General features: G+C 46.2%; 1 protein-coding gene across 3 annotated transcripts; it reads right to left on the bottom strand.

Annotated features, from left to right (window-relative positions):
* Window positions 1–56: 56 nt before the first annotated feature.
* On the bottom strand, window positions 57–17,386 carry crtc1b (CREB regulated transcription coactivator 1b). Of its 3 annotated transcripts, XM_060067717.1 has the most exons (14): window positions 17,200–17,383; window positions 15,949–16,065; window positions 14,962–15,087; window positions 14,202–14,263; window positions 13,503–13,597; window positions 12,785–12,870; window positions 12,424–12,467; window positions 11,734–11,957; window positions 9,445–9,590; window positions 8,785–9,027; window positions 8,264–8,350; window positions 6,936–7,022; window positions 6,222–6,396; window positions 57–5,554 (listed from the first exon to the last, which is right to left on the bottom strand). In XM_060067717.1, exons 1-14 carry the CDS (start codon window positions 17,323–17,325, stop codon window positions 5,343–5,345), a joined length of 1,830 nt encoding a protein of 609 aa, XP_059923700.1. In that variant the 5' UTR covers window positions 17,326–17,383; the 3' UTR covers window positions 57–5,342. The 3 variants fall into 3 exon arrangements, with proteins under 3 accessions (XP_059923700.1, XP_059923702.1, XP_059923701.1); XM_060067719.1 differs by lacking the exon at window positions 15,949–16,065 and having other exon boundaries at window positions 17,200–17,386; XM_060067718.1 differs by lacking the exon at window positions 8,264–8,350.
* Window positions 17,387–17,699: the final 313 nt, after the last annotated feature.

Below are 17,699 nucleotides of genomic sequence, written 5' to 3'. Positions count from 1 at the left end.
CGCTATACTCTATATTCTGAGTATGTACAGAGAAAAAGTCTGTCGTCCACATTCAATTTTGTTGACATTTTCTTTTATATAATAAACAAACAGTTCACATGAGGAGATTCACACTGCAACAAATAAATACTACAGAACTTGTACTAGGACTAACTGGACAACAGTGATATGCTAGCCGCACTAGAAGCTTAAAGTTGACTTTAAAACAGAACTGGTTTGCCTGGGCCGTACACATGTTTCAATGGATTGCAGACATTAAGAAAAAACCTTTGTCATTAAAGGGACATATCCAGATTTCTAACCCTTGGAACGACGAGCTGCACAACATAAAAACTCACAAATTCCCGTTGACCAAACATTAGGACAACACCGTATCTTTTTTTTCTTTTAAGTATGCCACTTTACCACGTAGTGAGCCCCTCCTGGGACAAACATTGATATCCTTCGCAATTTCAACATGATTTGAGCATGACACGTTTACAAACCAGGATCTTGTATTGAGAAAATAAAAACACGTCAGTAACTACAGGTACACTTGGGGACAAAAACACCTTCACATGAACCATCCCTCTTAATGCATTTCAACAGCAGAGCCAAATCGAATAAGTGATTGTGAACAGCATACAATTTGTGACTACTTTCTGTACAATACTCGGGAGTGGCAGTTTCTAGTTTTTAAATCTTTAAGTGTTAAATCTTTGCAAGACTAACAACGCTGTCGCAGAGCAACAATCACTTCCTGGGTGAATATCAACAGTCTGGTCGACCTGGGCTGGATTCCAATTATTTTTCCTAATGAGTTTCCTAATTTCCTCGAGCTCAGGCTTCATCGCCCGAGTCTGGAGCCGCAGCCGTAGCGCTATCAAGGAGCCCCACGGAATCAGGACAGATGGACGGCTGAGCGGCCTCAACCTCATTAAAGGTGACATAATATACCACCAGGTATGAGCGTGATTAGCCGCCACAAGCCGTTTATGAAAATCTGCCTCTTCTGACATCACAAGTGGGCGTGTCCATCTAGACGTATGATGTGACAGATAGATGAGCAACGTTTGCTGAGAAATTGTGACGGAGCATCGGAATCAAGCCCAGGGTAGAATTCAACGGGAGCGAGCTTAAGGGAACATGGCTGCCAAGCTAAAGTACATTCGGACTGCGTATTTGTTCCACCTGTGTTCACAGGAGAGCAAGCTGCACTGGAAAAAGCCCTTTCTAGTTTTGCATCTCCCGTACGGATTCAAAAAACAAAACGACAAACAAAGAAACTGAGACAAGCCAAGCCCAAACAATAGACAAACAGTTTAAAGAAGAAAATATAAAATACATTTTCTTTTTTCTTTTTTTCTTGAACAAGAAAGTTCCTGCCAGAGTGTACATCCGGTGTCAGACAGCATTCACGCAGGGCAAAACAGTCCCTGTTGCAAAAACAGGACAGTCACAAATAAAGTGCCAAGCAACGAGCGGACTTAACTTTGCACAACCGAAAAACTAAATTACAGCGTATAACCCAGTCTGAGTTTTGAATACAATAAACAAAAAGCAACAATGCCGAGAAGGGTTCCGACTCATAAGCCCTCGGTCAGAAGGGGGTTGGGGGTTGCGTCGCACACTGATGAAGTCATGCGGTCAACTGTAAAACTTAGCGTAAACATACGTCTATTAATGCAAACAATCAGTGCAAGTGTCCGTCTTTTAAACAAGGGTGGAGCTAAGGATGTCCTGTTATCCAGGCCAGCTCAAGACATCCAAGGAGTTGTGCTGCGGTTTACCAATTGGGTCGGGACGGAGTGTTAAGAGATGCTACGGGGGGAATAAACCGGGAGATAACAAGCCACAGTCAGAATCGTCAGACCAACTAAAATTATACGGAAAAAAGGCGTGGTAAAAATAACGAAAACATAGGTTCAAGACCTTGCGGTCGTTTAGCGTCAACACGCCAAAAACCTAGGACTTTACCTCACAAAATACATTCTTTGATATATCCCCCCCAAATCAAACCTGTATGAGCATTACGTTGAGACAAAGTTAACAGAGTCACGCAACAGGAAACTTGAGTTCCTCGTTGCGTGGGAGAAACCAGCACATGCATCCGCGGTCGACAGCTAGCTCACTTATGTTTCTATTTTACACGGATCAACCAGGGCAGCGAGTAGGATGGCCTTCGTAAAGAGGTCGGGACTGTCAGTCGAGGGCATGCGTTTCGTTTTTATCGGCTTAGCATATGTACAACGGCGACCTGTGCTAACTAACAGTTGTTCTCTGACGCAACACAACAGAGGAATCCACAGCGAGAGTTGAGCTAAACATGACAAATAATAAAAAAAAACTTCTGTATATATATATCATATATATACACATGTTTATATATTCTATATGATCGTCCATATAATATGTTATATATTTGATTCAGCAACGTTATCGTCCGATTTATAAACAAACCAAAAAAATCTCATTTGCATAGGAATCCCAATTGGTTAAAGGCGACCGACCCGCTGATGGACATAAACCAAACATGTAAACTTAAAGTCTTGGTAGCTGCAGAAACTTGAAAACAAAATGGCTGAGTTTGGATACGTGTTTGGCATCGGCTGGAAGGTCACTCCCAGAGCTGCACATCGGTCAGAAACCATGCAGCCTAGCAAGACCCACACATCAAATAATAATCTGATCCAAAACACATCGTTTCATGTACATGTGAAACATGATACGCAAGAGAACAGTAGATTTGTACATTTTTCCAATTAATTAAGTGTAAACATTGGTCACTGATTAAAAAATATATATAATAAAAACAATTAAACAGTTTAGGACCTACTACTTTACCGAAAACAAGTTGTGTTCATTTTACAGTTTAGAGACCATGATTGACCACGAGACACTGAAAGTGATAAAGCTGATAAGAGTATCTGGCGAATAGTGTTAATATTGGTAGAATATTTGTAATAGTTAAAAATAAAAACACGTTTCCCTGATAGCCTTGTTGGTTGGACCTAAACACATTCCATGTGGTAGCCAAGCGTTTTGTGTTATATTCTTTAAATGACATCTGCTTGCAGTATCTTATTTAGATACATTCCCCATAAAGAACCCATAAATATAACCACTCAGTCCTATGGGTGCTTCTTATTATACAAAAAAATTCAATTCATATTTAAATGATTGATAAAAAATCAAATAAAAATGAAGCGCACCTGAACACAGAAATCCAACCGGCACGAAAGTGCGACCCCTGGTCAAACAGGGACAATGAATGCTCTAGTTTCTGATTGGCTTAATCAGTGAGACTTCACAAAGCTCCTTATCATTTTATCCAGAAGGTATAGATGCCGGGGTACCTTCCGAAGAGTAACGATGAGTAAAGATGGCGTCTTCAGAAGACAACTTCAACAAATGTATTTATACAGTGACCAGTGTATTACACAGGTTTGATTTTGAACCTTTACAGACATCTTGTCTAAGGATGCGGGAGTCCGGAAAGGACGTTTTAACTCGTCTTCCCAACGGCTATGGGAGAAGTTCAGTCGACCACTGCCGGTCGGTCCTCTACCTGATCCCAGACAAACGGAGAGCCGTAACGTCAGAAGTTAATCTAATGTCATATTTTCGAGACCACATTGTACCTTATTATGCCAATCAGAAACCACAACTCCAGTAACACGTGTGAAGTGCCGTCCCTGTGATTTGATTTAGAGGTTTGGTTAGTATTTAAACATTAAAATAAGCCACTTAAAAAGAAACACAAGAGTAACACCCACACGTTGCAGTGTAACAAAGGCTATTTTCAGATATTAAGATAAACCACTTGAACTGCCGTTTAGTGAGAGCAATCTGCTCAAGGAGCGGAAAGCCTCCCCATAACTGCACCTTCCAACACACTTCCTTCTACTTAGAAAACCACCGATTTGGTTGTAAACTGTACTGGTAGAAAATACAGTACAATGATTTGTCAAACCTTGCACTACGTAACCACAGATATCACCGACCACACGTCAAGAGTTTCCTTTCAAATACAAGACAATTTTTTTTAAAGAGAAGGTAGGAAAATACATCGTCACACAAGACACTAAAAGTACAACAGCAGACCACTCCTGTAAGGCAAAATCAGGTGATTTCACAGTGACAACTTCAAATGATTACTTGTTCCGTTTTCTTTTTTTAAAATAGTCATATTTTTCCATACCTTAGAATGAATTGTTTGGAGCTATTCACTGCCAACAAATAACAGTTAATCTGATTCATTCATTTCAATAGATTAATATCTTCCATCTCTTGCTTTGAGAAGTGAGCCATCTTAATATAGGTTACTATTTAAGCTGTTGATGGGGGTGAATTTTATTTGCAAACACAGCATTACCAAAACCTGGAGCTGGTGCTAAAAGCTGTTGTGAAAAGCTGTTGTGTTCTGATTTTGTTCCATTTTTGCTGGGCTCTAACCGCACCAACATCTACAAAGTCCTACATCAAATAAATGGCACAACCAATGCCTACCAGCAAGTATGGGGAGGTTTTGCAGTCCTTAATTAGCTTATTAAACACAAATAATAAATAGACACGACCTGAACAGGTGCATTTCAACACAACGTCGACAGAAGTACGAATTTTGGCATCACATGTGAAACAAAAGAATAAATATATCGAGTCTTCAAAACAAATAAATAAGGGCATAAATAAAAATACGTATAAATACACAATCATCAACATATAGTGCATGAGAAAAATATAAACATTTGGTTGTCAAAAATAAAGCTTTTGTTTGCGGGATGCGAGCGACGTTGGCGACGGGGTGGCTGCAGCGCGGTGACCAATCCTGTGACTTCTTCTGCGTTCTAAACTTCGGGTTCTGACTTCTTTTAACGACAGCATTTTGGACATTTTGGCCGGGTTTCAGCCCCATGCTGCTCTTCAGCAAACGATACCAATAAACAAAAGTAAAAACATCATTTAACTTTATAAAAAAAACAAAAAAAACTAATGTGGGCTGTTGGAATATATCGGGCGTGAAATGACAAAAAAAAGAAGAAACTGCCAGCGAGCAAAAGCACCGGGCAACCAATCACCTTCGGAGCCACGCGGGGGGGGCGGCGGCGACGGTTGCCGGGGGGGGAGGGGGGAGGCGTCCGTTTGCTACGCGTCGTTCCAGGGGATCCAGGAGAAATCAAGGGGGGGGGGGCAAGCGGGGGCGTTGTTCGGAGTTCAGCTGAACCATGCAACCAGGGGCGGGGGGGGGGCGACTCAGCCCCGCCTCCCGTCCTCACACTCCAATCACAAGTCGGTATGTTTATGCCCCGCCCCCGTCCTCGCTCCCGGTTGGTGCAGGTGTGGCCCCGCCCCCGGCAGCGTCATCACAGGCGGTCCATCCTGAAGGCGTCCTCCGTGGCGGGGTCGGTCAGAACCATGTCGGGGTCGTTGAGCATGTGCAGTCCGTCTAGCGTCAGGGGGTCGATCTTCAGCTCGTCCAATGGGAACTGGGAGTCGGCGTCGAAGCTGACGTCGCCCACGCCCGCCAGCGAGTTGGACAGCTCCTTGGAGAGGCTGGGCGGAGACTCGCCCGTGACTGGTCGAGACGGGAGGAGGGGGCGGGGCACCAGCCGTTACGACACTAGAACATTACACGCTGACTTTTCATACGCCTCTGTGGCCTTGTGCTGCTTTCATGTTGTTTTCTTTCGCTCTAACTTTGAGCAGTAAAATCTCAACAGCAAATGTACATTTACGTCCCACTGCTGTTAAGCATTACCATTGAAAAGGTCCTTACCATTGGTTAGGGCTGCTACATTATGGAAAAAATCATAATCAAGATTATTTTGTTCAATATTGAAATCACGATTATTCAAATAGATTATTTTTTAATTTGAATAAATTATGTATTTATTCAGCATGTCTCTCCCAAAAACTCTTTGTAACTGAGAACTTTGAAATTTCGCCTTAAAAAATACACAAAATGGTCAAAAAGAAAATGTTCAAATCTAAAATAACGTACAGATATGTATCCAGCTGTTCTGCACTTTTTAAACATAAAGAAAATAACAATAATAAAAAAAAATCGATACTGAAATTCGATTAATCACCCAGCCCTCCCATTGGTAATATTCCATACTTTATTTACCAAATGCTTCAATCACTAAATAAGTGATATAAGTGAATAAGTCTCCAATATGAGGATCAAAAACTCAATCCCATCAATCCTAACAAGGATGATGGGAGGGGGGGGTCACTGGTACCTGTGAGGATGATGTTGGGGATGTTGCCGTGGTTACTGTATCCAAGCTGCTGGGAGTCCTGCAGGCTGCTGCCTGTGAGCCCCATCATGGCCGCCTGGGTGTAGTTGAGGGTGGAGCACTGGCTGAACAGGCTGGCCGAGCTGATGGGGTTCTCGATCATGTTGAACTGCTCCAGCTGGAGGAGAACGGCCAGGTGGTTGGTGCACGCGTCCGGGTGGAGATTCAATAGAAACGTTCTTTGCATTGACATTCTAGAGGCCCTATTTCACCACCAGGTGTGATCAGCCGCTGAGAGCCGATCCAAAATCTACCCAATAGGAGTCCTCCAAAGTGGGAGTGTCTACCAAGATGCTCTTCTATGCACTGTTTAATCACTCCCTGATGTAAATATTGCCTTGCATAGTATTCTTCTTGTGTATTTCTTCCCCGAATATATATTTTTAGCATTTTGTACTTTTATACAGTTTTTTATCTCTTATTCCATGTGTAACATGGTGACTTGCTGTGCAAGTCCCTGAGGGAACCTTCCAGAGGGATTAATAAAGTTCCCCTCTATCTCTCCATCTATGATGGGTACGCTCAGCCCAGCAGTGGGCACGGCCGCCCTGGTAGGCTGGGAGCCTGTCCATCTAAACGCAGCACGTCAACCACGTCACACCTGGTGGTAAAACAGGGGGCCCCCGTGAAAACGGATCGGGTGCCCGGGTCGTTCACCTGATGGGAGAGGGCGTTGGTCTGCCTGGACGCCAGCTGCTGGTCGTAGAATGAGTCACCGAATATGCTGCCAACGACGGGAATGTGCTGGAAGGGAAGAAGTACGAAAATAAGGCAAGCGTTTAACCTTGAGGACGGCGGGTGGGATGGAAGGGAGGGAAGCTGTCAAAACGCTGCGATGACATGAAACGGCAAAAAAAAATAAAAGACCCAATCAGAAGCCGGGGATGAGGTTAGTCAGCCGGGGCCGGTGGCGTCCCACGGGGGGGGGGCGTGTTTCAGCGAGGCGATGACGGGAGGAATGAGCAGAGAGTCGCCGAGACCGCCAGCTGAGCATGGACCAGACCAAAGCAGGATGGATTCACAATGCCACGAAAACACCACCCTCCCCGATACAGAAGACAACGCCCGCCACCATACAGAAGACACCACCCGCCCCCCCCCCCCCCCCAATACAGAATACACCAGCCATGAGGAAGCGAGCTCCACAACCACACACGCTTGTCCAAAATCACGTAGACGAGAAAACCTTTAGAGGCATTTGGCCGTCTCTGGGGAAACTGCAAACCACTGCCGTTTGTTAACGTATAGATACAACTTCTACCGCAGGCGCTATTCATGCTGAGGGGAGATCACATCAAATAAACGCAATACACACAGTGCGTCACGTAAACTCTACAGCAAGGCAGGAGGTGTGATGACCGAGTAGGTGTCTGCTGGAGACAACCTTTCAGAGCGCACACATGCTTTGTCAAACAGTGTGCAATACTGTTGTTTAACCTTGGCTCACTGCACACTGCAACTACGAGAAATATTTGTAATGACGGGTGCCATCATGTTTGGACTAAACGGCTCAAAAGCACTGGAGTGACAGAAGACGAAGCAGGTTGACCTTCCACTTATGCCACCATGCACGCAGAAAGATAGAAAGAACGAACAAAGGCACGAACAAACCAACTAATGAATCAAAGAAAGAGAGAAAGAAGAGAACAAACTAACCAAAAACGAACGAACAAAACAAAGATAAAGAACGAAAGAAACAAAGAAACAAATAAAGAATGAAACCAACAAACCCAACATCCAACCAAAGAAAGAACGAACAAAACGAAGAAAGACAAAGACAGAAATAAAGACAGAAAGAGAGAGTTGCGTCGAGGCATGGATGAAAAGCGGGTGACCGGGTCAGGAAGCAGTTTGAAGACGGATCCCAGCGCTGGGTTTCCCCGATCACGGCCCCGTTCCCCCGGTACGTAGGCTAGCGGCTGGCGGCTAGCGGCTAGCGGCTGGCGGCTAGCGGCTAGCGGCTAGCTCAGCGGGCAGGCTCTTACTTGGGGCGAGCCTCCCGGAGAGAAGCCTTGATTGGAGACGGGGGAGGTCGGAGACTGATTGGCTGGGGAGCCAGACTGATTGCGGTACTGTTGGAGGGAAGAGGGTTAGCTAGCACACAGCGACTGAGGTGTATGAGGGCCGCTAAGAGCTAGCCTTCTATGCAGACGGCTAACAGTGCTAGGATACCTGGAAGTCAGAGGGAGATCCACGTTGGATAACCCAATCTGAGTGAACCCGTCAAACGGAAACGATATTAGGGGTAAAAAAAAAAAAATTTGTACATATATGTACAACTTTTTACAAAAATAACCATAAACAAAACTGTCCAAAGAACCATGTCACTTAAAAGCAGCGTTGGTATTCTATGCTTTATCCTGTATGCTGGACGGAATAACTGGACATTCTCCCTTCCCCTGGGGGCGGGCTAAGGGTCGGGGTGCCGAGCCATATCATACCTTTACAGTCCGATAGAGAACAACAACAGAAGCCCCCACAGCCCCCCCAGACCGCGGCCCCTCACCGAGCTGATGTTGATGTTGATGTTGGAGGCGTCGTGGTTCAGGCCGTCGGTGGCGGCCGAGGGCAGGGTGATGAGCCTGATGCCCTGAGGCAGGCTCTGCTGCTGCTGCTGCTGCTGCTGCAGCTGCTGCTGCTGCTTGTGCAGGTCGCTGAGCAGCTGCGCCTGGGCCTGGGCGGTCAGCTGGCTGAACAGGGGGTACTGGGAGAGCTGCAGCTCCAGGGACAGGGCCTCCATGGGCACCGCCTGGGAACACAACAAGAGATCCAACTAAAAAGGAGTCGATCAATGGAGTGCACCGAAGAACACCTTGACTGAACCTTAGCTCCTTTAATCTTCCACCGATCGATTGGTTGATTGACGGGGTGACACACGAAATCGTCACGTTATCCTAGATCAACTGGATATACGCCACAGTGCACTCTGCCTGGTCGTGTTCCTCGGGGAGGAAGGTAGGTCGTTTCGGAACAACTCTTGGTCAGACACCGACCTGGTTGAGGGCAGAGTGTGGCGCTGGAACGTCCCAGGGTGCCGATTCTGATACGTTCCCCCTCAAAGCCCATCAAAGGTTTGATGGAACCACCTATAGCACACAGCCTGTGGGAAAATGTCTTTGACCGATTTTAGATGCAATACTTAATATTTGGTTGTGGGGCGGTGTACCTGGTTGAGGTGGCCGGGGGAGGACAGGGTGGGAGAGAGCTGCTGGGGTGACTGCTGGAGGGAGAGGTCTGAGCTGAGGGTGAGGGGCAGCACCGAGGGCTGCCTCCGCTGGGAGGGGGTCATGGACTGGGAGGAGACCGGCATACCTGGAGGGACCGCAGAGCAGCAGAACAGCAGAGCGTCAGAACAGCAGAGGGTCAGAACAGCAGAGCGTCAGAACAGCAGAGCGTCAGAACAGCAGAGGGTCAGAGCGTCAGAACAGCAGAGCGTCAGAACAGCAGAGGGTCAGAACAGCAGAGGGTCAGAGCGTCAGAACGTCAGAACAGCAGAGGGTCAGAACAGCAGAGGGTCAGAACAGCAGAGCGTCAGAAAAGCAGAGCGTCAGAACAGCAGAGCGTCAGAACAGCAGAGGGTCAGAGCTAGGGATGGGCATAATTAATCGATGCTCGATAATTGATCGTTAAGAAATGCGTCGATCAATTTATATTGTTATCGATTAAAAGGACGTTGTGTTGCATACTGCGAGTCTTGAAGCATTTAATTGAATATAACCCTGCCGACTGGTGGAAAGTGAATGGAAGAACGTTCCCCAGGCTGTCAAAGTTAGCGCGACAATACCTCTGTATCCCCGCAACTTCGGTCCCGTCAGAGCGGGTGTTTTCTGCTGCTGGACTGACAGTTACAAGGCTGCGTTCGCGTCTGACCCCCGAGCATGTTAACATGCTTATATTCCTAAACAAAAATATGTAGGCTGGAGTTACTGTATGCTATGGACGACAGTCACCACCGTATGTGAGTCGCTCTTTTCTTTCTTAATGTGTTGACTCTCGCTCCGCTTGGTGCCTCTTGGAGTCGTTACATTTTGCCAAAACTGTGATATTTTAGCAACAAGTCCAGCCTTATATATGTTCAATAAGGTATTGCTTTTAGATAGACTAGTTCATGCAATTGTTTGTAAATGGGTGGCTCATCTTTTTGTTGCGAGCCTTTTCCGCGCGCCGGCTGCAGGCATTATATGTCGGCCTTTCCCCCCGCTTTTTTTTCATAACAGTTATACAGTTTAATGCCCACTTTTAGCCTACTGCCTTTGTTTGATTATTGTTGTCCGATAAGTTCGCTACTTATTGTAATTGGAATAGGCTACAGATTTAGTCTTGTTGAATCGTTTCCAAACCTTTAAGAGCGCCTGTAGGCGCATTGTTCGGACTTTACGAGCGCCGCATAGGCCTATAACCTATAATGCCTGTATTTATTATTTTAAAACTGTTAAACAGTTGTAGGTCTTCAAGTTAACTGTATTGTATTAATTTTGGCCCATACATTATTGTTGGAATAAAGATTTCATTGATAAAAACATTAGAAAAAAAATAGAAAAAAGTTAATGATTAATCGATAATTGATCGATAACTCTAGCGATGCTCGATCAAGAAAATTTCTTCAAATGCCCATCCCTAGAGAGCGTCAGAACAGCAGAGGGTCAGAGCGTCAGAACAGCAGAGCGTCAGAACAGCAGAGCGTCAGAACAGCAGAGCGTCAGAACAGCAGAGCGTCAGAACAGCAGAGCGTCAGAACAGCAGAGGGTCAGAACAGCAGAGGGTCAGAGCGTCAGAACGTCAGAACAGCAGAGGGTCAGAACAGCAGAGGGTCAGAACAGCAGAGCGTCAGAAAAGCAGAGCGTCAGAACAGCAGAGCGTCAGAACAGCAGAGCGTCAGAACAGCAGAGCGTCAGAACAGCAGAGCGTCAGAACAGCAGAGCGTCAGAACAGCAGAGCGTCAGAACAGCAGAGCGTCAGAACAGCAGAGCATCAGAGCATCAGAACATCAGCACGCTGCAGGGTCCCCCCGGATGCAGGTTCTGGGTTCGAACCCCAATATCCACATCCTAGATAGAGGCTTTTTTTTTTCCTACCTGCCCCTGTAGATACCCTATATCTGTATTCCACCACTATCAGCATGCAGCCCCTTCAGTCAGTCACTTTGGATCAAAGTATCCAAGTTGCCAGGAGTATAAAACAATTACGATAACAGTAAAAAAAAAAGCCAACATTATGCCTCACACAGTGAATAGTCACGACAGTAAACTGTGTGTTTAACGCCTTGGATTATCACCGGTGACTGTAATATGCATTTCACACATACGTCACTTGTTTTGGGCACATAAAGTGACGTAGCGGCTTCGGGAGTCCTCCATTTAGGGTGGCTATAACATCACTTATATCTCATCATCACTTATATCCCCCCCACTGGATTGCCTGGAGCTCTGTCGAGCCGGCTGCTGTGATTGGTTACCGTGGCCGGGGGAGCCGACGCCCAGGTGGGCGTGGTCGGCGGACAGGCTGCCGGTGCTGCCGGCGGAGCCCAGGGAGGGGAAGGAGACGCCGTCGTCGGGGTCCAGCGGGGTGGAGAGCGGCGGGGGGAACTGGATGTTGGTGAGGTCGGGCAGGGAGCCCCCTGTGTTGTGGCCCGCCGGGAGGATGGACGGGTTCACCTCCAGGTCTGGAGACGGGAAGATGCTGGAGGGACGCCGCGGCGCCGTTAGGCTGACAAGGGGGTCTTACTGCCCTGAAGGGCTGCCTGGGTGAGGCAACTGAGGGACACATTCCCCCTTCTTTTTGCCCGGCCATCTGGGTTCTGCGTTACCCCATACACTTGGAGTATATGGGGTAACAGAAGGGGGAATGTTCCCCTACCCAGCTAGTGTTTAGAACCAAGAAGGCCTCCAGGCGTTTAAGGAAAATATATTTTGTTGTTTACTGGTGGCCAAGCTTTCTGGTGATAATTGCGTGTATGAGTAAGGCAGTGTTTCAGCGGGGGACATATAGTCTTTATAGTTTGTAGGTGAAAAATCACCAGACCAAACGAAAATAAACGTACAAACAAAAACACTTGAGTTACGTTATCTACTTGCGAATCTATTCTTGTAAGCAACTGATAAAAACATGATTTTTTTTCTGTGTATGCACGTAAAAATTGACTCACTTGATTCCTGGGACATCGCACACTTTAGGGCTTGAACAATCATCCTGAGGACGAAGCAGAGAAACCTTTCTTTAAATGGTGCACGACAGCCAAAAACAACGGTGGTAAGCATTCAACTCAGGCGGGAATAAAACTCAACCCTTTCAGCATATTCTACAACAGAACAGATGTCCCTAGATGTATACACCTGGGTGATCTTTTAAAAGTATCAGTAAACAGATCCATCAAGGGGTCGAATGCTGGTTAGGTGACCGAGTGTGTGTGTATTTACATTAAACATACAGACATGTATGCGTGTATTTATGCATGCATCTGTGTGTCATATTGATGACTTGGTTGACCTTTCCCTTGACCCCAGTACCTGTTTGTCATCCCACATCTGTTCTAGCGAGTCATTGTCCGGGTTTGAGTCCGGGCTCTCCGTCCCTGGCACCGTGAGCAGGAGCACTGATTGGTCAAAACCAAAAAGGAGGAAAACAGCAGAGAGATTCACCGACTGAGAGTACGTACAAATTCCTCATCCAAACCCGATCCAACCAGACGACCCGAGTCGTCGATGTCCCGCGTACGCAGAGCAGAACACAGCTCTCTGCTGAAGGATCACCGGAGAAAACAGGCTTCTTGTTCGATAAAAAATAAATAGCTCATCCGGGAGCCAGATACCCCAACCCCAAACTAAATAAATCTCCATAGGCAAAGCTGGCTAAAATGACTAAACAGTATAAAGATGCTAACCATAACAAGCTTTGAATACAACCATTAGACAATCATTACAGATCCCCTCCAACATATTTAGTCGATCAAAAGCGATGCATCGATCCAGGAAGCACCATGTCTCTCAGAGCCGCCTGGTCAGCAGTGGCATCCAGGCTGCATCCAACACAACAGCCTTCGCTTTGTTTCACATGATTATTTGAACCAGAGCCAGAGTGCACTCTCACAACCACGTGGCGAGACGTCGCCATTCTCTAATCCAGAGATCTGGAGACGCCTCTCTGCTCTCCAAGAGCCTGTAGCCGCTCATGAATAAAACAGAAGCAGGCACTCCTTTGACTCGCGACGGCGGAGGTCTCCGTTACCTCTCTTGGGCTGGAGCTCCTGCGAGCCGCTGGCGAACACCTCCTGGGGTTTGGGGTTCATGGTGCTCTGGTGCAGGGCAGAGTCCGAATTAGTCCTGCCCACGTCGGAGAGGATGGCGTGGGGAGAGAGACAGAGACAGAGAGAGACAGAGAGAGACACGGAGACGGAGACGGAGACGGAGACAGAGACAGAGACAGAGACAGAGAGAGACAGAGAGAGACGGAGAGAGACGGAGAGAGACGGAGACAGAGAGAGACAGAGACAGACAGAGACAGAGACAGAGACAGAGAGACGGAGAGAGACGGAGACAGAGAGAGACAGAGACAGAGAGAGAGAGAGAGAGAGACAGAGACAGAGAGAGAGAGAGAGACAGCGACAGAGACAGAGACAGAGAGGGTAAGGGGTCAGAGATGGAAACAGATGAACCCCGGAACCTTCACGGTTTACAGTTTAACATCAAACGTTGTGCTAGCCCTTTATTATGTATATTCAACCTCAGCATGTAAATATTCAATAATACCATGCCTCCTTCTACTGGCTGTTCGGCCGGTGCATGACATTAACCTTTCTAGTATCAGGATGGAAGCGAGACCTTGCGTACTGTATACATTACACACATGTACTGTATTGTACTAACGGCCTATGAATAAAATCACTAGAAAGGGGGGGAAAAGGGCAGGGAAGGGGAGATGGCTAACCTTCTCCAGCTGGTGTCGGGGGGAGGAGACAGGTAGACTGAACCGTAGGGACAGCTGTCGATGTGGGTCTCGGTCAAGGGTGACAAAGTCATTCGAATAACATTGAAATTCAACATGGCTAAAAGTAAAAGACACTGGCATGTGCATTAGCTGATGATAATGCCACCATTTGCATAGATCTTATTTATTATGTTTACGCATATGTAGATACTATGCACCTTACGGATTGTTTTGCACTTCTTGGTAGATGATCACTCTGTGCAATGACAATAAAGTGAAATCTCAGGCAGTCAGGAGTATACCTGTACTATATGCACTCTGCACTTTATAGAGTGCACAAACACTTCATGGAAAGTTGCAATAGCAAAAGATCTTTTTAACTTTTTACTGGTTTGAATGATTGTCTGTTTCATTGTTTTTTATGTACCGTATGTACTGTGCGTGTATTGCCTTATTTTAACCTGTGTGGCACTAAGACAAATTCATCAACTGAGTGGACATGGCAATAAGAACATATCCATCTAATCTAATTTGACATGTATGAAACACTGGAATAAAAACAAAACCAACTTCGGGTTAGGGTTACCCAGGTTGAAAACGACATTGACAGAACATGGGTTTGTCCACACACACACACACACACACACACACACACACACACACACACACACACACACACACACACACACACACACACACACACACACACACACACACACACACACACACACACACACACACACACACACACACAGGATATCTGGCGTCCGTGTTTGTCCACGGTGGCGGGGCGGCGGTGGGGGGACGTGAGGCGGTTCCGGTCGCGGTACACGCGGTCCACCAGCCCGTGGTGTCTGGTGCTGCGGCTGGTGTCCAGCGCAGAGTTCTGCAGTGGACACACACACCCAGGTCACAAGCGGCCAACGCAGCGGCCACAACCCATCACACACACCCACAGGTGCACATGGCCGCTGGTAGGGCTGAACCATTCATCTGATTTGCAAAGGCTGTGATTTTATTTTTTGGTGTTTAGTTACTGTTACTGACAGGAGATCAGTAAGATTCTTATTTCATTGTTATTTTACAATTCCAATAGTTAAATAGAGATGTTATAATGTATAATATAAACTCATGCATCATTCCATCTCAACACATAGGCCTGGCCCAAAGGAAAGAGCAGTTTATATGTTGACTGCTTCCAATGTTGTGTTGGTAATACTACAGAATGCATAATACATCGCAATTCGATTATTTTCCCAAATCGTTCAGCCCTAACCTCTGGGTATCAATGGAGCAAAATATTTTTGTTTTCAAAATGAGCTCCATGGGAGGGGGGGGGGGAGGGGGGTGGGGGGCTGTACCGATGCTTGAACTGGTAAATGTTTTTCAAGATGGAAAGCCATGACAAGCAATGCCAATGATACTCGTTTATCATCTGATTATTACGGGTATAAAATGGGAGGTGGGGTTTTCCTACTGCATGTCCACTGGCAGCTTTCCTAACCCCTGACAAACCCTGGTGAGGTTACGATAAGATTAATTGAATCAATACCAGAAGGGAAATACTTGGAGTTTCTACAGTTCTGCCAAAGAGGTGTTACTATGAAACCAGATCACACCACACCAGTCTTACAGTGGCATGAACGCAACTAAACCGAATCTAATCCACACACTAAATATAAAACTGCTTGTATTGGTCATTGACAAAACAAAGAGGGTTACCGGCTGAGAGAAGCTAGGGGCTCACCTGAAAAGGAAGGTCAATGTTGCCATTCCCAATCTGATTGACATTGGGCAGTGAACCTCCATAGTACTGTCCGCGATTCTGCCCTAGCTGCAAATACTGGGTCTTCTGTAACTGCAGCTGTGCAAAGTAAAAGGTGCATGACAGCATGAGCGAATGGCCTGGTACATGGAAACACAAAGTAAAAAGGTAAACAAAACAAACCAAGCTTGTCGTTTCAGTGTGTGAATTAAAAAGTATAGCATATTAAACAGATGGACAATGGAGAATTATGGATTGGGTGGATTCCCAATGAACGACTATGTGACACAGATTCACTGACGGCTAACTGCATATTCCAGATGTTCCCTCAGGGGAACCTGGTAACGGTTAAGCATAACAGATGTTATTTGGAAAAAGGACAATTTGGTCCATCTTCCATCTCTTGATTGGATTGCTATAGCATAGGATATTCTCTGGACGATGCACTCGTCATTGTTTTCATTTAAACGACATAAGACTTCTAAAAAAAGACCGAAGAAGTTGTCTGATTCGTTGGTCGGTTCAAACCTTCTCACTTGGAATAAAGATATGCTTATTCATATTCTTTCCTGTAGCCTGAATGAGTGGACTCGGGTCGCTATTAACACTGTAAATCACGTTAAGACATTAAGTTGCGCCCTGGTCCTCTCGTTGACAGCTCGTCAGAACACCTGCACCCTTGATGCTCCCTGGGACCCTTCATCTGAAGCTATATTTGGATGCTCGTTATTTTGATGCTGGGGGTGAACTGAACGCTCCATCTCCGATACATGGGACCTCGGGGATCAAAGAAAACCGGGTGCACATCCCTTTTTATCATGTGGCGGACAACAATTATTAGTGCGACTCCGGTGTTAATGTTAACTGGTTTTATTCTGACAGCGGGGATGATCGCCCGTCAGCTGTCAGACCATGTCTGAAACACAACACACATAATAACACAGGGAAGGATGGAGGAGCACAGGTGCCACTCTCTCCAGCTAGCCCACATTAGTATGGCACCTGGTGGTTTAACGATGGAGACACACACAACTAACGTCTCGATGATGACACAATACAGGACCATCTCTGCCGGCCGATGTTAAGGTTTAAAAGATTCCACTGCTGACGGTTGAGAACGACAACGACGAGTTGTGTTTACCTGCTTGAGGTTAGCGCTGGCTCAGCGTCGCCAGCTAGCAAAGGAAAACCGTGGCGCAAAGTACGTTTAAAACAAGGTGACCCGCGTCTTACCCGGGCGGCTCTGGTGATGTTTAGGTCCTTCATCACTTCCTCGAAAGCGGCGGTCTCCTCCGCCTGTTTCTGGTTGTGCAGCGCGATTTTTTCGCTGAATTTGCGAGGGTTGTTAGAAGACGCCATCTTTGCCTCTTCTTCTCAATGGAGCGTTACGCACCACGCTGTGGGTGGCCACGTGACGTCATCACGCACGCCTTGTACAGGTGAATGGTTTTGGTTTAAACAGGGGTCCGGTACTACACTCTTTTTTCCTACAATCTGGAGTAGTTTTACAAAATCCTAAGAATAACTTGTTCTATCCCTGTTCTGCACGGATACAGTATACAGTGTTTATCACAGCCGTCTTGTCTGTAACTAGCCAGTGATTGCTATAACAAAGCCAAGGTTCACTCTTATGCTGCTGAAGTATATATTCATATATATAATATTCATATTTACACCTACATGTGAGGTTTGAGGGGACAGAATACTTTTTATCCAGTTCCTCTAAAAGTAAA

The sequence above is a fragment of the Gadus macrocephalus genome, chromosome 12, assembly GCF_031168955.1.
Source record: "Gadus macrocephalus chromosome 12, ASM3116895v1".
Lineage (NCBI taxonomy): Eukaryota > Metazoa > Chordata > Actinopteri > Gadiformes > Gadidae > Gadus > Gadus macrocephalus.
The sequence above is the reverse complement of the archived record's forward strand: the minus strand, read 5'-3'. Positions and strand labels throughout refer to the sequence as shown.

Coding starts and splice junctions, on each gene's coding strand:
- crtc1b (XM_060067717.1), bottom strand. CDS start 17,325: ATGGCGTCTTCTAACAACCCTCGCAAATTCAGCGAAAAAATCGCGCTG. Junction 11,958..12,423: donor TGCGATGTCCCAGGAATCAA/GTGAGTCAATTT, acceptor GCGTCCCTCCAG/CATCTTCCCGTCTCCAGACC. Junction 5,555..6,221: donor CCCCAACATCATCCTCACAG/GTACCAGTGACC, acceptor CGTCTCGACCAG/TCACGGGCGAGTCTCCGCCC.